The 17326-nt window shown below is 42.4% G+C and overlaps 2 protein-coding genes across 3 annotated transcripts in view; one reads left to right on the top strand and one right to left on the bottom strand.

Moving 5' to 3' along the window:
- Positions 1–84: 84 nt before the first annotated feature.
- ggh (gamma-glutamyl hydrolase (conjugase, folylpolygammaglutamyl hydrolase)) lies at positions 85–6435 on the top strand. The gene is made up of 10 exons (XM_067449540.1): positions 85–184; positions 534–593; positions 675–783; positions 1982–2032; positions 2163–2247; positions 2990–3128; positions 4720–4826; positions 5348–5438; positions 5513–5647; positions 6290–6435. Exons 1-10 carry the CDS (start codon positions 115–117, stop codon positions 6409–6411), a joined length of 969 nt encoding a protein of 322 aa, XP_067305641.1. The 5' UTR covers positions 85–114; the 3' UTR covers positions 6412–6435.
- Positions 6436–7600: 1165 nt separating this feature from the next.
- Positions 7601–17326, bottom strand: part of unm_hu7910 (un-named hu7910) — a 49570-nt gene continuing 39844 nt past the window's right edge. For both annotated transcript variants that reach the window (XM_067449257.1, XM_067449336.1), the window contains 8 exons: positions 15533–15669; positions 15359–15457; positions 14220–14309; positions 13942–14079; positions 13529–13664; positions 11212–11303; positions 10972–11105; positions 7601–8455 (listed from right to left, as the gene is read on the bottom strand). In XM_067449257.1, coding sequence (XP_067305358.1) covers positions 8305–8455; positions 10972–11105; positions 11212–11303; positions 13529–13664; positions 13942–14079; positions 14220–14309; positions 15359–15457; positions 15533–15669 — 977 coding nt within the window. In that variant the 3' untranslated portion in view covers positions 7601–8304. The remainder of the gene's footprint in view (positions 8456–10971; positions 11106–11211; positions 11304–13528; positions 13665–13941; positions 14080–14219; positions 14310–15358; positions 15458–15532; positions 15670–17326) is intronic.

Here is a 17326-nt window from a genome sequence, read left to right as displayed (position 1 = left end):
ACATTGAAAAATGTATTCCGTTGTGTTGTACATTGGAGACAGGTGACTATTTGTCACCTGGGTGGCGCTTATATTAATTTTAATATTCATGAATTTCTCTAATGTCTAGGCTACATGATAACGCGCAAACGAATGGAACCTACAGCCGAAGTGAAATCTCCTCGAACCGCATTATTTCGAAAAGGTAGGCTTATTTATTTTAATACATAACGCATATATTTGTCCGATTTAATTACCTGAGGTTTGTGTCATCCTGAATTTCTCCAGGGCACACCTTTATCAACAATCATTTTATTAGTAATATTTGAATTAAACTTTATTCAACCGTCTTTTTAAATCGTTATTAAACCGTCTTTTTAAATTTGTAACCGTCTTTTTTAATCTTTATTCAACCGTCTGTTTTATTATGACTGTAATAAACACATGACGTCATGAACGCGGAAACAAGCTGAGGAGGTCACGTGAGGAAGCGCATTTCTAATGTAAATAAAACATGATCCACTTCTTCTACCTGGCGTGTCTTATATGTGCAGATTCGGTGTTTTCTGACCATTTCGGAGCACCGATAAAAACCAATGACAGACCAATAATCGGTGAGTTATTAAAGCCGTATTACACACACTGCATACCAAAACAATATTATCACTATTATCTTTAAATAAACGCTTTTGCAGGGGTCCTCGCGCAGGAGCTGTTCGAGCCGCTGCCTGAGAGAAACTCTTACATCGCGGCGTCTTACGTCAAGTTTCTGGAGTCCGCGGGCGCGCGCGTGGTTCCTCTTAGGCGAGTATTTACATTTATTATTTTATTCAAAGCGACTTGCAAATGAGCGATGCGAAGAGGTAAACACAAAAAGTGCTCAGACTACAGTTTCAGACGGAGCGCTAGAAGATGAAATGAAAGTGAAAGCATATCATTTTTCGTGATGATGACGTGGCACAATATGCAAGGTTTTAGGAACATTCTAGATCATATTGTGCTGGCTTGTGTGCATATTATCCCAAATGTTTCCAAGAATGTTTCAATCCTGAAAAATCTGTGATTTTAACGGAGACACGGCCCGTGTGTGTGTCGCCTATCAGTGACATCATCATCATCTGTGTTATTGTGTAGGAACCATGGCAACACTATCGCCGCTTTAATATCTGGTGTGTTTTATTAGACACTGTTTGGATCATTGATGGACAGAAACTAATGATTGTTCTCCAGCTCAACACAGTTAGTCTTATTGTTTAATCTGCTGTTGTTGATTTACCGCTCAGAGTGCCGTGTTTTACCGCCTAATATGATCTCGCTCACCGCAATGTGTCTTATAGTAGCATTATAACATCACTTTAACACACTCACATGTGTGATATGATTAAACAGCACTGCTTTACACACACACACACGAGCGAAGAAGCGGAAGTGCTCGTGGCAGAATAAAAGCTCCGCCCACTCTAGACTCAAGACACGCCCCTGTGTTGAGCAAGAGATGAAATATTACATACTGTGCCTTTAAAAGAAGTGTATGTAAGATTGTGGCCAAAACTGGTACTGCAATCCCTTTCAGATGACTGTAGAGCGGTCTATCCCCCTCCCCCTGACTCGAGGTTGCCAGATTGGCTGCAGGATCAGCAGAACGTTTGTAGATCTGCAGCTGTGGGAACTAGAGCAGATCTGGCAACCCGAAACACTACTAACTCTGTGATTGGTCGATAGGCGGAGGGTGGAGCTTCAGGCCAAAACACATGTCAACATCAACATCAGTTGAGCTGCAACAACAGCTTTATAATGACAATATCCTGGCCGGACTACTGTTGACTACTGAAATTAACATGATTTCGTAATGTCTAGTGACATATCAGGGCCATTTTAGGATTAATCGAAATACATTTCTTACATACAGTTCCTTTAAGTTATTTGCATTATGTGTGTAAACTGCACAAATGGTAACAATACTGCATGAAGTATTTTAATGTATTTATATTAATGTCTGTAGGATCAACAGGTCTGATGAGGAGTACACGAGGCTGTTTAAATCCATAAATGGGTAAGAACATCTGTTAGTCTGTTATAGTTACAGAAGTGATTTCTCACACACACACACACACACACACACACACACACACACACACACTCACACACTCACACACTCACACACTCACTCTCTCTCTCTCTAGAGTTCTTTTCCCTGGCGGTGGAGCCAGTATCGAATCCTCCGGATATTCCAAAGCTGCCTCCGTTTTCTACAGACTCGCTCTTGAGGTTTGTGTTCAAACTGTCCATAAATAATAAATACAAATGAATGCAATACAATCAGGCTCCTGTTAGTGGGTGGGATATATTCGGCAGCAAGTGAACATTTGGTCCTCAGAGTTGATGTGTGTGAAGCAGGAGAAATGGGCAAGCGTAAGGATTTGAGCGAGTTTGGCCAGATTGTGACGGCTAGACGACTGGGTCAGAGCATCTCCAAAACTGCAGCTCTTGTGGGCTGTTCCCGGTCTGCAGTGGTCAGTATCTATCAAAAGTGCTCCAAGGAAGGACCAGTGGAGAACCGGCCACAGGGTCATGGGCGGCCAAGGCTCATTGATGACCGTGGGGAGCGAAGGGACCAGAGTGCCCATGCTCATAATGTTATGCCTGATCGGTGTATGTTGTGGTAATTTAATTTCCCATCCCAGTATCTGTGTCTGTTGGGTAGGTTTAGGGGCAGTGTGTGTGTGTGATGGGTAGGTTTAGGGGCTGTGTGTGTGTGTGTGTGTGTTGGGTAGGTTTAGGGGCTGTGTGTGTGTGTGTTGGGCTGTATGTGTGTGTGTGTGTGTTTTTGTGTGTGTGTGTGTGTGATGGGTAGGTTTAGGGGCTGTGTGTGTGTGTGTGTGTGTGTGTGTGTGATGGGTAGGTTTAGGGGCAGTGTAAGGGGATAGAAAATACGGTTTGTACAGTATAAAAACCATTACGCCTATGGAATGTCTCCATTTCACAAAAACAAACGTGTGTGTGTTAACAGGCTAATTCAAATGGCGATTATTTCCCTATATGGGGAACGTGTTTAGGATTTGAGCAGCTGACGCTGCTAACAGGCGGTGAGCTTCTGTTGTCCCAAACCAACACCAGTGGAGTCGCCCTTCAGCTGGACTTCACCGACGGTAAACTCCAGCGCAGGAACTGCTCATAACATCACGACACACACCTATCTTATACACACCATAAGATACACACTGTATTTACTGGGGATGCCACAATAATTAAAATAATATTGAACCGTTCGGTACGGCATTCACGGTTCTATACGCGCTGGTGATTTGTGTTGTTTTCAGTTTTGCATTTCATTAATTATTTCTATTTCTCTTGGTTTGAAATATTTCTCTCAGTTTATTTCGGCTCTTTTTGAGTGAGCCTGTCTACGCGCGCATTTTAGAGCCTTGCCTGTGAAACATTTCATTCGCGTTTTACATGCGCTGAGCGTGCGCACGCCTGTCAAACACACGCGATTACTGGACTAACGCCACATTCACACGGGGCGTAGGCGTTAACGCTTGACGGAGGGCGTGGCTGAAGCTGGGTGCTGATGCGATCGTCATTATCGTCATCACATTAAAACGTATTTGCCACTTGGACCACAACACAAAAAAACGCCTTTTTATGACAGCTAGTCTGTGAGACGAAATGGATGCCGATTTGTTTGTGTGTGAGAGTGCGATTGCTCGTGTAGTTGTTGTCAGTGCACTGCACAGCTGCTCGAAGCTGTCGAGTACATTAAGTCCTGAAAAAGCGCAGACAGCGGGAAGAATATCACGTTCTGGTCTGGGAGCTGCGTCTGGATGGTTCGCTGTTTGAGCAGTAATGAACGCAATTGGCTAGCGTCTGCTGTAGGATATTTGCATACGGCGATCTGATTGGATGCCACCTGCGCCGGCGCTTGAAAAGTTGAAAAATCTTCAACTTCTGCCGCTTACAACACGAGTGAAGCGCCGCGACAAAACCCACAATTCAGTTCTGCAGCGGATGATGTCCCCCATTCAAAGTAAATGGGAAGCGTTAACGTTTACGCCCCGTGTGAATGCGGCGTAAGTCGTCTTACTGCGCTAATACTGTCAAACACACACAAAGTTAACATATATAAACACAGTCGGTTATGTCTAAAGTGACAGTAGCCTATACTGAACTCTTGTCCTTAAAGGGACAGTTCATCTCTAAAATTATGTTAATAAAACAACTAAAAACAAAAATCACTCACTGCTCTTCAATAAAGTAATACAGTAGCTTTCAATCAATGTTTATTCCATATTGAAGAATATGCAGTTTTAATTTTAGCCTACATTTATTCATTCAATTGTACATCTGAGCTGCCACTGTACATCTTTATATATATTTATTTATTTTATATTATACAATACACTAGAAATGTGTACAAGGGTTTTTTTTAAGTAAAGTTAAGTTTAAGTAAGGGTTTTCAAGACGTTTAAGTAAAATAAAGAATTAAATATATTTTCTTCATCTTTCTGTTCCTATCGCCTTAGAATAGAAGAGCAAAAAAACCGAACTGAAAACCGAGGTGTGTGTTGATCCCATGGACATATGATAATGTGCATGATCAGTTTACCTCCAGGGATAGCTTTCACACTACTAGTACTCAGTGACGTACTGTGTGATTTTGGTTTCCACATACTTAAAGCATAAGTGAGCTTGTTTAGTGTTATAAATGCAAGTAATGAGTGGTTTTCTCCTGTGGTTTAGCCGTCAGAGACAGTAGACTCTTCAGAGACTTTCCAGAGGAGCTTCTGAAATCTCTGGCATTAGAGCGGCTCACAGAAAACTCTCATCAGTGGAGTCTCACCACAGAGGTAACGGCTTCAAAACGCCGATATCAAACACGTGTTTAAAATACAATGATGAGGAGTAAGTGTTAAAAGTACACTGCGAAAAATGCTCTTCTTACTTAGTATTTTTGTCTTTTTTCTAGTCAAAATATCTCAAAATGAAGAGAGTTTTTGCTTAAAATAAGATAAATAATCTGCCAATGGGGTGAGAAAAATAATCTTAATTCAAACAGAAAACAAGATTATTTTTCTCACCCCATTGGCAGATTATTTATCTTATTTTAAGCAAAAACTCTCTTCATTTTGAGTTATTTTTCCCAAAACAAGACAATAATTTGTACTTGTCTAGTAAATGTTTATTAATGTAAGAATTGTTAGATATTTAGACTAGAAACAAGACAAAAATACTGAGTAAGAAGAGCATTTTTTGCAGTGAATGTTAAAGTATGCTACTATAGCAGGCGGAGAGTTTGGAAATGTTTTTCAAAGTATTTTTATTTTTGCTGGATGAAGTAAAATGAGAAAGTCTGCCATTTTAATTTGAGAACTTCACCAAGAGTGAGCGACTGAAGAACTTCTACAGAGTTTTGAGTACAAACACAGATGGAGAGCATGAGTTCGTGTCCACAATGGAAGGTGAGTGATGATAATAATCAGATATATTGTTATTTTTGCATCCTCGTCATCTATTCTCTCACGCCGCCACACAGCATATGATTTCCCCATCTACGCCACTCAATGGCACCCAGAAAAAAATGCCTTCGAGTGGAGGCGGCCCTACATTCCCCACACGCCGTCAGCCATCCTGACCACCTTCCACACCGCTCACTTCTTCATCAATGAAGGTAGAACAACGCTGAGCAACCTAATGTGATTTTACTGGCCGCTCATTATATCCATTTGATTTCTTTATAGGGTTAGTTCAGCCACAAACGTAATGTCTGTCATTAACTCTTCTCCCTAATGTCGCTCCACACCCGTAAGACCTCCGCTCATCTTCACACACAGTTTAAGATATTTTATATTTAGTCCGAGAGCGTATGCAAGTGTATGCACACTAGGAATCACATGATGCGGATTGCATGAATCGATTCGCTGAATCATAACCGTTTGAATCTTTATTTGAGGATTGAACACAAACGTGGAAGAGAAGCCAATGCTGAATAAAGTCGTAGTTTTTGTTATTTTTGGACCCAAATGTATTTTGGATGCTTCAAGAGACTCTAATTAACCCACTGATGTCTCATATGGACTACTGTGATGATGTTTTTATTCCCTTTCTGGACATGGACAGTATAGTGTGCATACACTTGCATACGCTCTCGGACTAAATCTAAAATATCTTAAACTGTGTGTGAAGATGAGCGGAGGTCTTACGGGTGTGGAGCGACATTAGGGAGAGGAGTTAATGACAGACATTACGTTTTTGGCTGAACTAACGCTTTAATGCAATGAATGAACGAACTATCTTTTCTCCTCTATTCCAGCGAGGAAAAGTTTTCACAGCTTCGCCAGTGTGGAGGAAGAGGAGAAAGCCTTGATCTACAACTACAAACCAGAATACACTGGAGCACACAGTGCCTTTGAACAGATGTACTTTTTTGATTAAGTAAATGTCTGTATTAGAGCTTTATTATTAACCCCTATTGTAATTATTAATTTTCTTCTTCTTCTGTATGGGGTGTCTATGGCAGCCCTATCAACGAAACATGAGAAAATGATGACATTTGGCACAGGTGTAGAGATGGTAATGAATAATCATTGGACCAATTTTGAAGTCTCTAGGAACAACTCTATAGCGCCACCACTAGTTCAAAAAATCACTTTTCTAAAAGCTATAACTTTTGATCCCTTTAATCTAGAATAATATTTTTTTGTTCCTCTCTTCATGCTGATCTCTTGCATTAAAGGAGTTAAGTTTAAAATGAAAATGACCCTATGATTTACTCCACCTAAGCTATCCTAAATGTGTGACATTCTTCTTTCAGACGAACACAATCAGTTATATTAATAAAGGTCCTGACTCCTCCAAGCTTTATAATGGCAGTGATGGGCTCCAGTGGCTAATAAAGGCCTTCTCCATATTTAAACCTTTATAAATATCTAGCGTCCGTCAACTTGCAACAAAAGTGTAACTGGAATGATATTGGAGGAAGCGGAAGCACGAACCATGTGTCCGCCATTTTGAATTTGGTCATTAATTGCAATATCTTCTAAAGCATTTGACATATCTTCACAGAATGTGGTAGGGATGATCGACAGCATGTGCTGAAGGGACCCGAGACGTTTCAACACAGCGCAACCTAGTGTTCAAGAGATATACGGTTTTGTTTTACAACTTTTATTATAAAACTTTTGAAACAGTTATTTTTATATCATTATGTTCCTTAGTTTAAGCCGATTCCAACGATATCGCATTCATCCTTTTCCAACATTGTGACTGTCCGCCATATTGAAGCAAATTAAACACTACATTCAGTCCAAAGATGATCTTTGGATATTTTTGAAACGCTTTTGTGATGTTTTGCTACCGTTCCTGAGAAATATCTCCAAAGTTGACCCTTGTCTTATGCTAGTTAGCTTAGCAGGCTAACCAGTTGCCATTCTTTCTAATGTGGCTCGCCAGCTATTGGGTTAACCGTAAGCTATCTTAATCTGGTTAAATGCTTAGTAATGCTGTTGAGTGGCGCCATCATGTTCTTCTGGTGCTGCGTTGCGATACAGCCCAATTTAAGTTAATTTTCTAATTAAAACTGCTTATATACAAAGTGTGACGTGAAATAATCAATCAAGCTATATTAGTTCTTTTCAGATGTTTCAGAATTTAATAATTCCCAAACAATACAAACAGCAAACATTTTGGCATGTAAACAAACACGTACATGTACAAAAATCATGTGGAATCTTTAGTGTTAATAAAATGATCTGATGAAAACATTTGCAGGTCACATTTCATCCAAAAATAATAATAATAATGCACAACAAAAATATCATATTTACTACTTTTGAGGACATGTTCGTGGCCTTATTGTGGTCGTTTCTACGGTTGGAAAAGGCACAAAGTGATGTTTTTATCTCTTAATGGACACACCTGATCATCTGTGTGTCCATCTGCACACACACACACCAACTTTAACCCACAACATACAGTGCAATGTTCAATCATATCTATAACTTTATAAAAAAAGTGACTAAGTCTCAGTTTTTCTGTAGCAAATGCAACTCTGGATCATATTCTGATCTCTTAATTGGTCCCGTGACTGTATCTAACCTAGTCTTTAATTTCACTGAGCCCTAAAAACATGATTTCAAATCATACTAGCTTTACCTAAATAAAGATCTGGAATATTAGGTGATAGTGTTCTTCAAAAAACAAACAAATCATATTACGCACAACTCCAAACACTATAGAGCTGATACATTCACAGTGCCGTAGATGTGTGTGGTTTATGGAAACTGAGACCGCTCTGATTGGCCAAAGCTCTGTGATTGGACGCATCTTCTATATGGGTGAGAGAGTCTGCCTCTGTGATTGGCTGAGCTGTGGGTGCCAGACGTCCACGATGAAGATGAGTCTGTAGCTTTCTGCTTCCTGCCAGACTTCATGCTCGAACGAGTCGTCAAATATTAAAACTTTTCCTTCTTCCCATTCCCTGAAACACGATCAAACAGTCACTGAATACATCGAGTCATGCCACACACTGATCCCTAAAAAAAATACAGACCGACCAAAATGTACTCGCCAACTTTTATTCACATTTGATGTTTGGTAAGTGTGAAGTTTTGTGACTCATCTGCATATCAAACTTTTTTGTCTTCATTTTCCAAGCGCTTAATTTCAATGTTTCGCCTCTAGAGGGCGATGAGCTCTTAGTATCTATTGCTGGGCACCATGATTGCCAGTTTCTCAGCGCTGTAAATGCCACACACTGGCGCCCCCTGCTGCTCAGAACAGTGTAAATGCAACCAAAATATGCATACATTTTACAAACCAACTGCAATGTTTCAGTGAAGCGGTCATCATTAAATGCAATTTAGAAGTCTGCAGTGGTCAGTCTCTATCAAAAGTGCTCCAAGGAAGGACCAGTGGAGAACCGGCCACAGGGTCATGGGCGGCCAAGGCTCATTGATGACCGTGGGGAGCGAAGGCTGGCCCGTGGGGTCCGATCAAACAGACGAGCTACTGGAGCTCAAACTGCTCCAGAAGTTAATGCTGGTTCTGATAGAAAGCTGTCAGAATACACAGAGCAGCTCAGTTTGAGGCATATGGGGCGGCATACGGTGACCTCTGACCCCTGACCCTGCCGAAAGCACCAACAGTGGCACGTGAGCATCAGAACTGGACCACGGAGCGATGGAAGAAGGTGGCCTGGTCTGAGGAATCACGTGTTCTTCTACATCACGTGGATGGCCGGGTGTGTGTGTGTGTGTGGCTTACCTGGGGAACACATGGTGGCTGTGGCTCTTCCAGCAGGATAATGCTCCTGACACAAAGCACAAATGCTTCAGGAATGGTTTGAGGAGCACAACAACCAGTTTGAGGCGTCGACTCGGCCTCCAGATTCCCCAGATCTCAATCCAATCAAGCATCTGTGGGATGAGCCGAACAAACAAGTCCGATCCATGGCAACTTACAGGACTTAAATGGTCTGCTGCATACATCTTGGTGCCAGATACCACAGCACACCTTCAGGGGTCTAGAGGAGTCCATGTCTCGACTTGGTCAGGGGGACCAACACAATAGTAGGGCATAATGTTTTGTCTGCATTTACACTGCTCTGACCAGCAGGGGGCGCCAGCGTGACGCATTTACAGCACTGAGAAACTCCAAAAGGCTTCAGTTCTCCCATCACGAGCTGAAAGCTTTAAAGCTCCCCTGTGTGATATTCCCCCATCTAGCGGTGTAAAGGTTTATGACCATCCAGTGAATATTAGTTTCTGTTCCTCTCAATTCTGATTTCGTTTTAACTCCTACGGTGGCTGATTTAGTCCAAGATTAACACGGCTTCCAGTTTGACCTCGCCCAGGAGTGCTCCTTCAGCGATGAGCTTACTTTAGAAAACTATAATGTGCAGTTATTTAATTAGTCAGCGTATAGCCGTCTCAAGCAATCCTCCTCTTCACATTCGACACGGTGCCATCGAGTGTTAAACGCCAAAGGCGAAGCTTGAATTTACGGGTATGTCCCTCTGTGGCTACTGTACTTTCAAGATGGAGGGGCAACATGGCGACCGGCATTCGAACCCCTCACCCGTATGTGTTTTCAACGGCATATTATAAACTTATGAGAATACTTTATGACTTGAAAGAAGTAAATATACATTAATGAGCACCAGTGTTGGGTAAGTTACTCTAAAAAAGTAATTAATTACTAGTTACTAATTACATTTTTCAAGGGAAAGTAATTAAATTACAGTAACTAATTACTTAGTATCTAGTTACACCCTCCCGCGATCTCTCGTGAAGCCGATACTGAAGTGTCTTAAACTGCAGTTCCTCCACTGACCACTAGAGCGGCTCCAGAAGGAGCAGAATCTCATTGAGCTCATGTTAAAATGGCCAACTTTACAGCAGAATAACACACGTTTACAGTCTGGGACTAACTGTGGTTTTGGTCTATACGGCTTATGTTGCCCTTCATGACGACTGTGAGGGGGTGAATGTTTTTATAACTCATTCGTTTACGTTATATAAAGCCTTAAAGTTCTGCATAATTAAGGGCGTGGCCACTTTGAGTGACAGGTGGATAGCCATTTATCCGCCGTCTATAGTCATTGCGTCACCTAAGCTCCGCCCACACCCCGCCTTTTTGCCCATTTTCTGTTATCCAGGAGTGACTCGCGATGACTCGCTCGCAAGATGGCGACGCCCAGCTCGACTCTACTTTACGCTTCAGAACGGCTTATCGGAGTCCTACGGGTGACGTCACGGACACTACGGCCATATTTATTACAGTCTATGGTTACACCCAACACTGATGAGCACATATATTTTTCAAAGAACTAAGTGTTTTTAGCTAAGAATAAACTCTAAAAGTTACACAGTGCAGCTTTAAAATCGTCAGTATTGAAGTGTGCCTGGACTGACCGGGTTTGGGGGTACAAACATTTGAGATGCAGGGAAAGTGTAGGTCTTATTTCGTGTTGAAAGGGTGTTTGTTCGGACTGACCGGGTGTGGTTGGTGCAGCGTATCCTGCAGCCCGAGGACGGGATGATGAGCCCCAGATGCATGCGGAGCCGGCAGTTCGTGGGCCCAGTGTGAGGCCAGACATGAGTCCCAGACTGCATCACTGAAAACTTGATCTAAAAGAGGAAGAGAACGCTTCCTGTATTCACACTAGCAGACAGCCGGCTGTGCTTTTGGGAAGTGAGGACTGTAAAGAGACAGTGATTTGAGCCATTGGTTTACCTGGCCTCTTTTGCAGCCGGTGGCTTCTGGGTAACGCTCCAGCAGAGCGCAGGTTTTAGGGACGCTGCGGCATGCAGAAGCAACCTTACGGCCTGAGGGAGAGCAAACCCAGCATATGTGTCATCCAAAAAAGTGTCATTTTAATTGTGTAATGCAGCAATACGTACGAGACTCGATTCTTCAGGCCCTCATGATCTGATAAAAGGGTTAGTTCAGCCAAAAATGAAATGTCTGTCATTAACTCCTCTCCCTAATGTCGCTCCACACCCGTAAGACCTCCGTTCATCTTCACACACAGTTTAAGATAATTATAATCGATTCATGATTCAGTCTGACACGCAATCCGAATCATGAATCAATTCACTGAATCATAACCGTTTGAATCTTTATTTGAGGATTGAACACAAACGCGGAAGAGAAGCCAATGCTGAATAAAGTCGTAGTTTTTGTTATTTTTGGACCCAAATGTATTTTGGATGCTTCAAGAGACTCTAATTAACCCACTGATGTCTCATATGGACTACTGTGATGATGTTTTTATTCCCTTTCTGGACATGGACAGTATAGTGTGCATACACTTGCATACGCTCTCGGACTAAATATAAAATATCTTAAACTGTGTGTGAAGATGAACGGAGGTCTTACGGGTGTGGAGCGACATTAGGGAGAGGAGTTAATGACAGACATTACGTTTTTGGCTGAAGTAACCCTTTAAAAAAATCACTAAACATAACTTCAAAACATTCAAGGAAATAATAAAGAGGAACAAACATATTACAAAAGTGCTTTCAGTCTCTGTGTTTTACAGGAGAGATCAGTGAGTGATTCCGCTTCTCATATGATATAGCGTATATATCAGATCCTCGTATGAGAACTGAAGACTGGAGTAATGATGATAAACTCAGCTTTGATCACAGGAATAAATCACACATTATTGTATATTCACACAGAGAACAGATGATCTACACCGGAGGAATATTACACTGCTTTACTGGAGTTATGAGCAGATAAATGAGCTCTTTCAGAAACATTAAACATAGTAATGTTAACAAATGTTTGACCACAGGATAGATATATATCCAGTGGAGTTATATGCGGAATTAGTTTACCGTATTCTAAAGGTTGCTGGATATAATATAGTAATAATGTGTGTGAGCGTTTGTGTGTGTACTTGTTTTTGTGACACAAATGTGTATAAATGGACTGCATTTATATAGCGCTTTTAACAGACCCTATGGCCATCCAAAGCGCTTTACATTTTGCCTCACATTCAGGTTTAGAGGTAGGTTTAGGGGCAGTGTGTGTGTGTCTGTGTGTGTGTGTGTGTGTGTGTGTGTGTGTGTGTGTGTGTGTGTGTGTGTGTGTGTGTGTGTGTGTGTGTGTGTGTGTGTGATGAGTAGGTTTAGGGGCAGTGTGTGTGTGTGTGTGTGTGTGTGTGTGTGTGTGTGTGTGTGTGTGTGTGTGATGAGTAGGTTTAGGGGCAGTGTGTGTGTGTGTGTGTGTGTGTGTGTGTGTGTGTGTGTGTGTGTGTGTGTGTGTGTGTGTGTGTGTGTGTGTGTGTGTGTGTGATGAGTAGGTTTAGGGGCAGTGTGTGTGTGTGTGTGTGTGTGTGTGTGTGTGTGTGTGATGAGTAGGTTTAGGGGCAGTGTGTGTGTGTGTGTGTGTGTGTGTGTGTGTGTGTGTGTGTGTGTGTGTGTGTGTGTGTGTGTGTGTGTGTGTGTGTGTGTGTGTGTGTGTGTGTGTGATGAGTAGGTTTAGGGGCAGTGTGTGTGTGTGTGTGATGAGTAGGTTTAGGGGCAGTGTGTGTGTGTGTGTGTGTGTGTGTGTGTGTGTGTGTGTGTGTGATGAGTAGGTTTAGGGGCAGTGTGTGTGTGTGTGTGTGTGTGTGTGTGTGTGTGTGTGTGTGTGTGTGTGTGTGTGTGTGATGAGTAGGTTTAGGGGCAGTGTGTGTGTGTGTGTGTGTGTGTGATGAGTAGGTTTAGGGGCAGTGTGTGTGTGTGTGTGTGTGTGTGTGTGTGTGTGATGAGTAGGTTTAGGGGCAGTGTGTGTGTGTGTGTGTGTGTGTGTGTGTGTGTGTGTGTGTGTGTGTGTGTGTGTGATGGGTAGGTTTAGGGGCAGTGTAAGGGAATAGAAAATACAGTTTATACAGTATAAAAACCATTACGCCTATGGAATGTCCCAACATTTCACAAAAACAAATGTGTGTGTGTGTGTTACTTTGCTGCCAGAGTGTAAACAGGATAGCGTGTGTGTGTGTGTTACCCTGCTGCCAGAGTGTAAACAGGATAGCATGTGTGTGTGTGTGTGTGTGTGTTACCCTGCTGCCAGAGTGTAAACTGGCCCCAGTCTCCCTTCTCTCTCAGATTCTCGTCTTCTGGAAGGAAGTGCCCACTGTTCCCATCCAACACCGACAGCGCTTCATCTCTGATGGTCAGCCAGTTACGCTCCAACACCTACACACACACACACACACACACACACACACACACACACACACACACACACACACACACACACACACACACAATAAATCACTTTTTTTTAAACGCAACTTGTTCCTACAGAATTAGTCAATTACAGGCCATTTCTGTCAAAAATACTAGAAAAGGCGGTGTCTTCACAACTATGCTCCTTTTTATAAAGAAATGGCATCTGTGAGGATTTCCAGTCAGGATGTAGACCGTATCATAGTGGGTTTTGTCTAATTTAAGCAACTGTAAGAGATCTCACCTTGACTAAATCTGTGTATCCCGTCTCCTGAGCCGTCCACCAGGGCTGAGCTCGGAGTCCTGGGACATTATACAGAGATCTCTGCCATACGGAGGCGAAGTGACCCCGCCGGTGACCCGCCTCGTACCAGTCATAGGCCTGAACACACACACACACACACACACACACACACACACACACACACACACACATACACACACACACACACAGACATACACACACACCATTCAGTGACTTCCTCTCGGAGTTACGCCTCATAATCCTGACGTTCATCTTACACTCTTGTCTCCGGTTCTCTGTAAAGCATCTCCGAGATGGAAGTAAAACCTCCCGTCATCCGTTCCTGGCTCTCCTGACTCTAAACCCTCCTAAACACACACACACACACACACACACACACGCAGACACATACATGCACGCACGCGGACACACACACAGACACACACAGACACATACATGTACGCACGCGGACACACACACAGACACACACAGACAGACACACAGACACATGCATGCACACACGCACACGCACGCATACACACACACGCACGCACACACACGTGGACACACACACACAAACACAAACAGACACACGCACACAAACACACACACACACAATATGTTTTTGTGAAATACATGTCTATATAAATCATCGCTGTTGGGCAGAAACCTCGCATCTCCATATTTCGTCATATTTTTTTTTTTTTCTTAAATCATTACTATTGGTCGCCCTTTACATCTGTCTGTGGGATTTGCAAATACTTAACCAATGAAAAGCATTAAAAGAGCTTGTGACTAAACCTCATAACTCCATTGGCTCCTTGGACCTCTTAACTCCGCCCACATCTCTGCTTGTTTGCAATGCAATGGTAAGTAAAGAACTGATGTTTGAACAGTGTTTTTTTTTTTACATGTTTTTTACAATACATTTTTTAATGTATTACAATAAACACCATAATATGAAAGATGCTCACGATGTGTGTAACTGATGACAAAATGTTCATTTTTGGGTGAACTGTCTGTTTAAAAAGGGACCTATTATGCAAAATTCACCTATTTTAGGTGTCAGATAACAGATGACTAAACATATATGGCTGAACACATTTTCAGTGCGTGAGATTGTCCTGATTTGTTGTTGCATGAGCTCTTAAAGCTCCGCCCTCTTATTGAAGCTCCGCCCTACTCCCGGGAGCACCAGCTCATTTGCATTTAAAGGGACATGTATTTGAGGAGCATTAGATGTCGAATCACAGCCAGTGATTTAGTTAATATAAATGGCACATGCAAGTGTCTGACCACACATAAAGCCACAATATCAACTTTGACAAGACAGCATTTAATCTCGAGTTTTTGGAGATACGAGGTTTGAGACAGCGATGATATGTTTGTACATTTCTGTGTATGAAATCAGAATTACCCTCAAGTACGGTATGCTCTCCGCAATCTTGTTTTCAGATTTAAGGATGAACCCGTAATGCACTTTAGCAAAGCCGTCATGTGGAGCGCCAGCTAAAACCTGAAGAGGAATTCCAGAAATGAGCAGTGCACTAATCGCATCACTAAACCTAATTACATTACCGTGACCTCTGACCTCCTCGTATATTTGCTTTGCTCTCTTGTTGTCACCCAGGAGCAGATGAGCCACTCCTAAGTCATTCTTCAAGCTGAAGTCTTCTGGGAAAATCTGAACCAGCTTCTCCAAAGTAGCTAAAGATCCCCTCGTACGACCTGCACAGGAACATAACTATTTAAAAAAAAGTCATCATTAAAAAGATCTTCATTTGTGTTCCGAAGATTAACCAAAAACGTAAGACTTTTGAATAACGTGAGTAACTGATGACAGAATAACATGTTTTGGGGTGAACTGTCCATTTAAAGGGGACCTATTATGCACAATTCTCTTTTTTATTAGGTGTCAGATGACAGTCGTGATGACTAATCATACACAATATTGCCAAAAATATGCAGTGGAGTAAAGCAGCCGCCACTGGACTCTAGAGCAGTGAGACGTGTTCTCTGAGCGACCAATCACGCTTCAGTCTGACAATCCCATGGACGAGTCTGGGTTTGGCCGTCGCCAGGAGAACGGGACTCGCCTGACTGCAGTGTGCCAAGTGTAAAGTTTGGTGGAGGGGGGATTATGGGGTGGGGTTGTTTTTCAGGGGTTGGCCCCTTAGTTCCAGTGAAAGGAACTCTTAATGCTTCACCAAGACATTTTGGACAATTTCACCCTCCCGACTTTGTGGGATCAGTTTGTGGACGGCCCCTTCCTGTCCCAGCATGACTGCGCTCCAGTGCACAAAGCGTCGCTCCATAAAGACATGGATGAGGAGTTTGGTGTGGAGGAACTGGACTGGCCTGCACAGAGTCCTGAGCTCAACCCGATAGAACAGCTTTGGGATGAATTAGAGCGGAGACTGAGAGCCAGGCCTTCTCGTCCAACATCAGTGCCTGACCTCACAAATGAGCTTCTAGAAGAATGGGCAAAAATCCCCATAAACACACTCCTAAACCTTGAGGAAAGCCTTCCCAGAAGAGCTGCGTTATTGCTCATTCCCCCAAAAGTGGCAATTTTAACATGCTATAAAAAATGATCTGTGGGGGATTTTGAGCTACAATTTCACATACACACTCTGGGGATATCAGATACTTTGTTTTGCATCTTGTAAAAAGGGGCATTATAGGTCCCCTGTTGTGTTGTGATAATTCAGGCAAGCACTACGATTAAAGGGATAGTTCACCCAATAATGAGCCTGTGATGTTTATCTGCAGGGCGTCTGAGATGTCGGTGTGTGTGTTTCTTCAGGAGAACACAAATGAAGATTTTTCCTCAACCGTTGCTCGTATAATGCGTGTCAATGGGGTGTATTTCTATGAGAGTAAAAAACACACAGACATACGAATCCATATTAAACCCTGAGGCTCGTGGAGACACACTGATGTCTTAAGACACGAAACGATCGCTTTCTGCCAGAAACACAACAGTATGTTATTTTATACCTCATATCAGACGAATCTCATCTAGTGTTCCCATCCGCCATTACTTCCGCTGAGTAAGGTCAAAATACCGCCGCAATCATAGATATATTTACATTGAAGCCTCATTCGACCGATCAGCACAGACACTAATGAGGCATCTATATATATATAAAATCACGCCTGTATTTTGACCTTACTCAGCGGAAGTAATGGCGGATAGGAACACTAGATGAGATTCGTCTGATATGAGGTAAAAATAACACAAATACTGTTGTGTTTCTGGCAGAAAGCAATCGTCTTGTGTCTTAAGACATCAGTGTGTCTCCATATCTTCATTTGTGTTCTCCTGAAGAAACAAACACACCTACATCTCGGATGCCCTGCAGATAAACATTACAGGCTCATT

Source organism: Pseudorasbora parva, chromosome 1 (genome assembly GCF_024679245.1).
Source record: "Pseudorasbora parva isolate DD20220531a chromosome 1, ASM2467924v1, whole genome shotgun sequence".
Taxonomy (NCBI): domain Eukaryota; kingdom Metazoa; phylum Chordata; class Actinopteri; order Cypriniformes; family Gobionidae; genus Pseudorasbora; species Pseudorasbora parva.
Note: the sequence above shows the minus strand (reverse complement) of the source record. Positions and strands in the feature narration are given on the sequence as shown.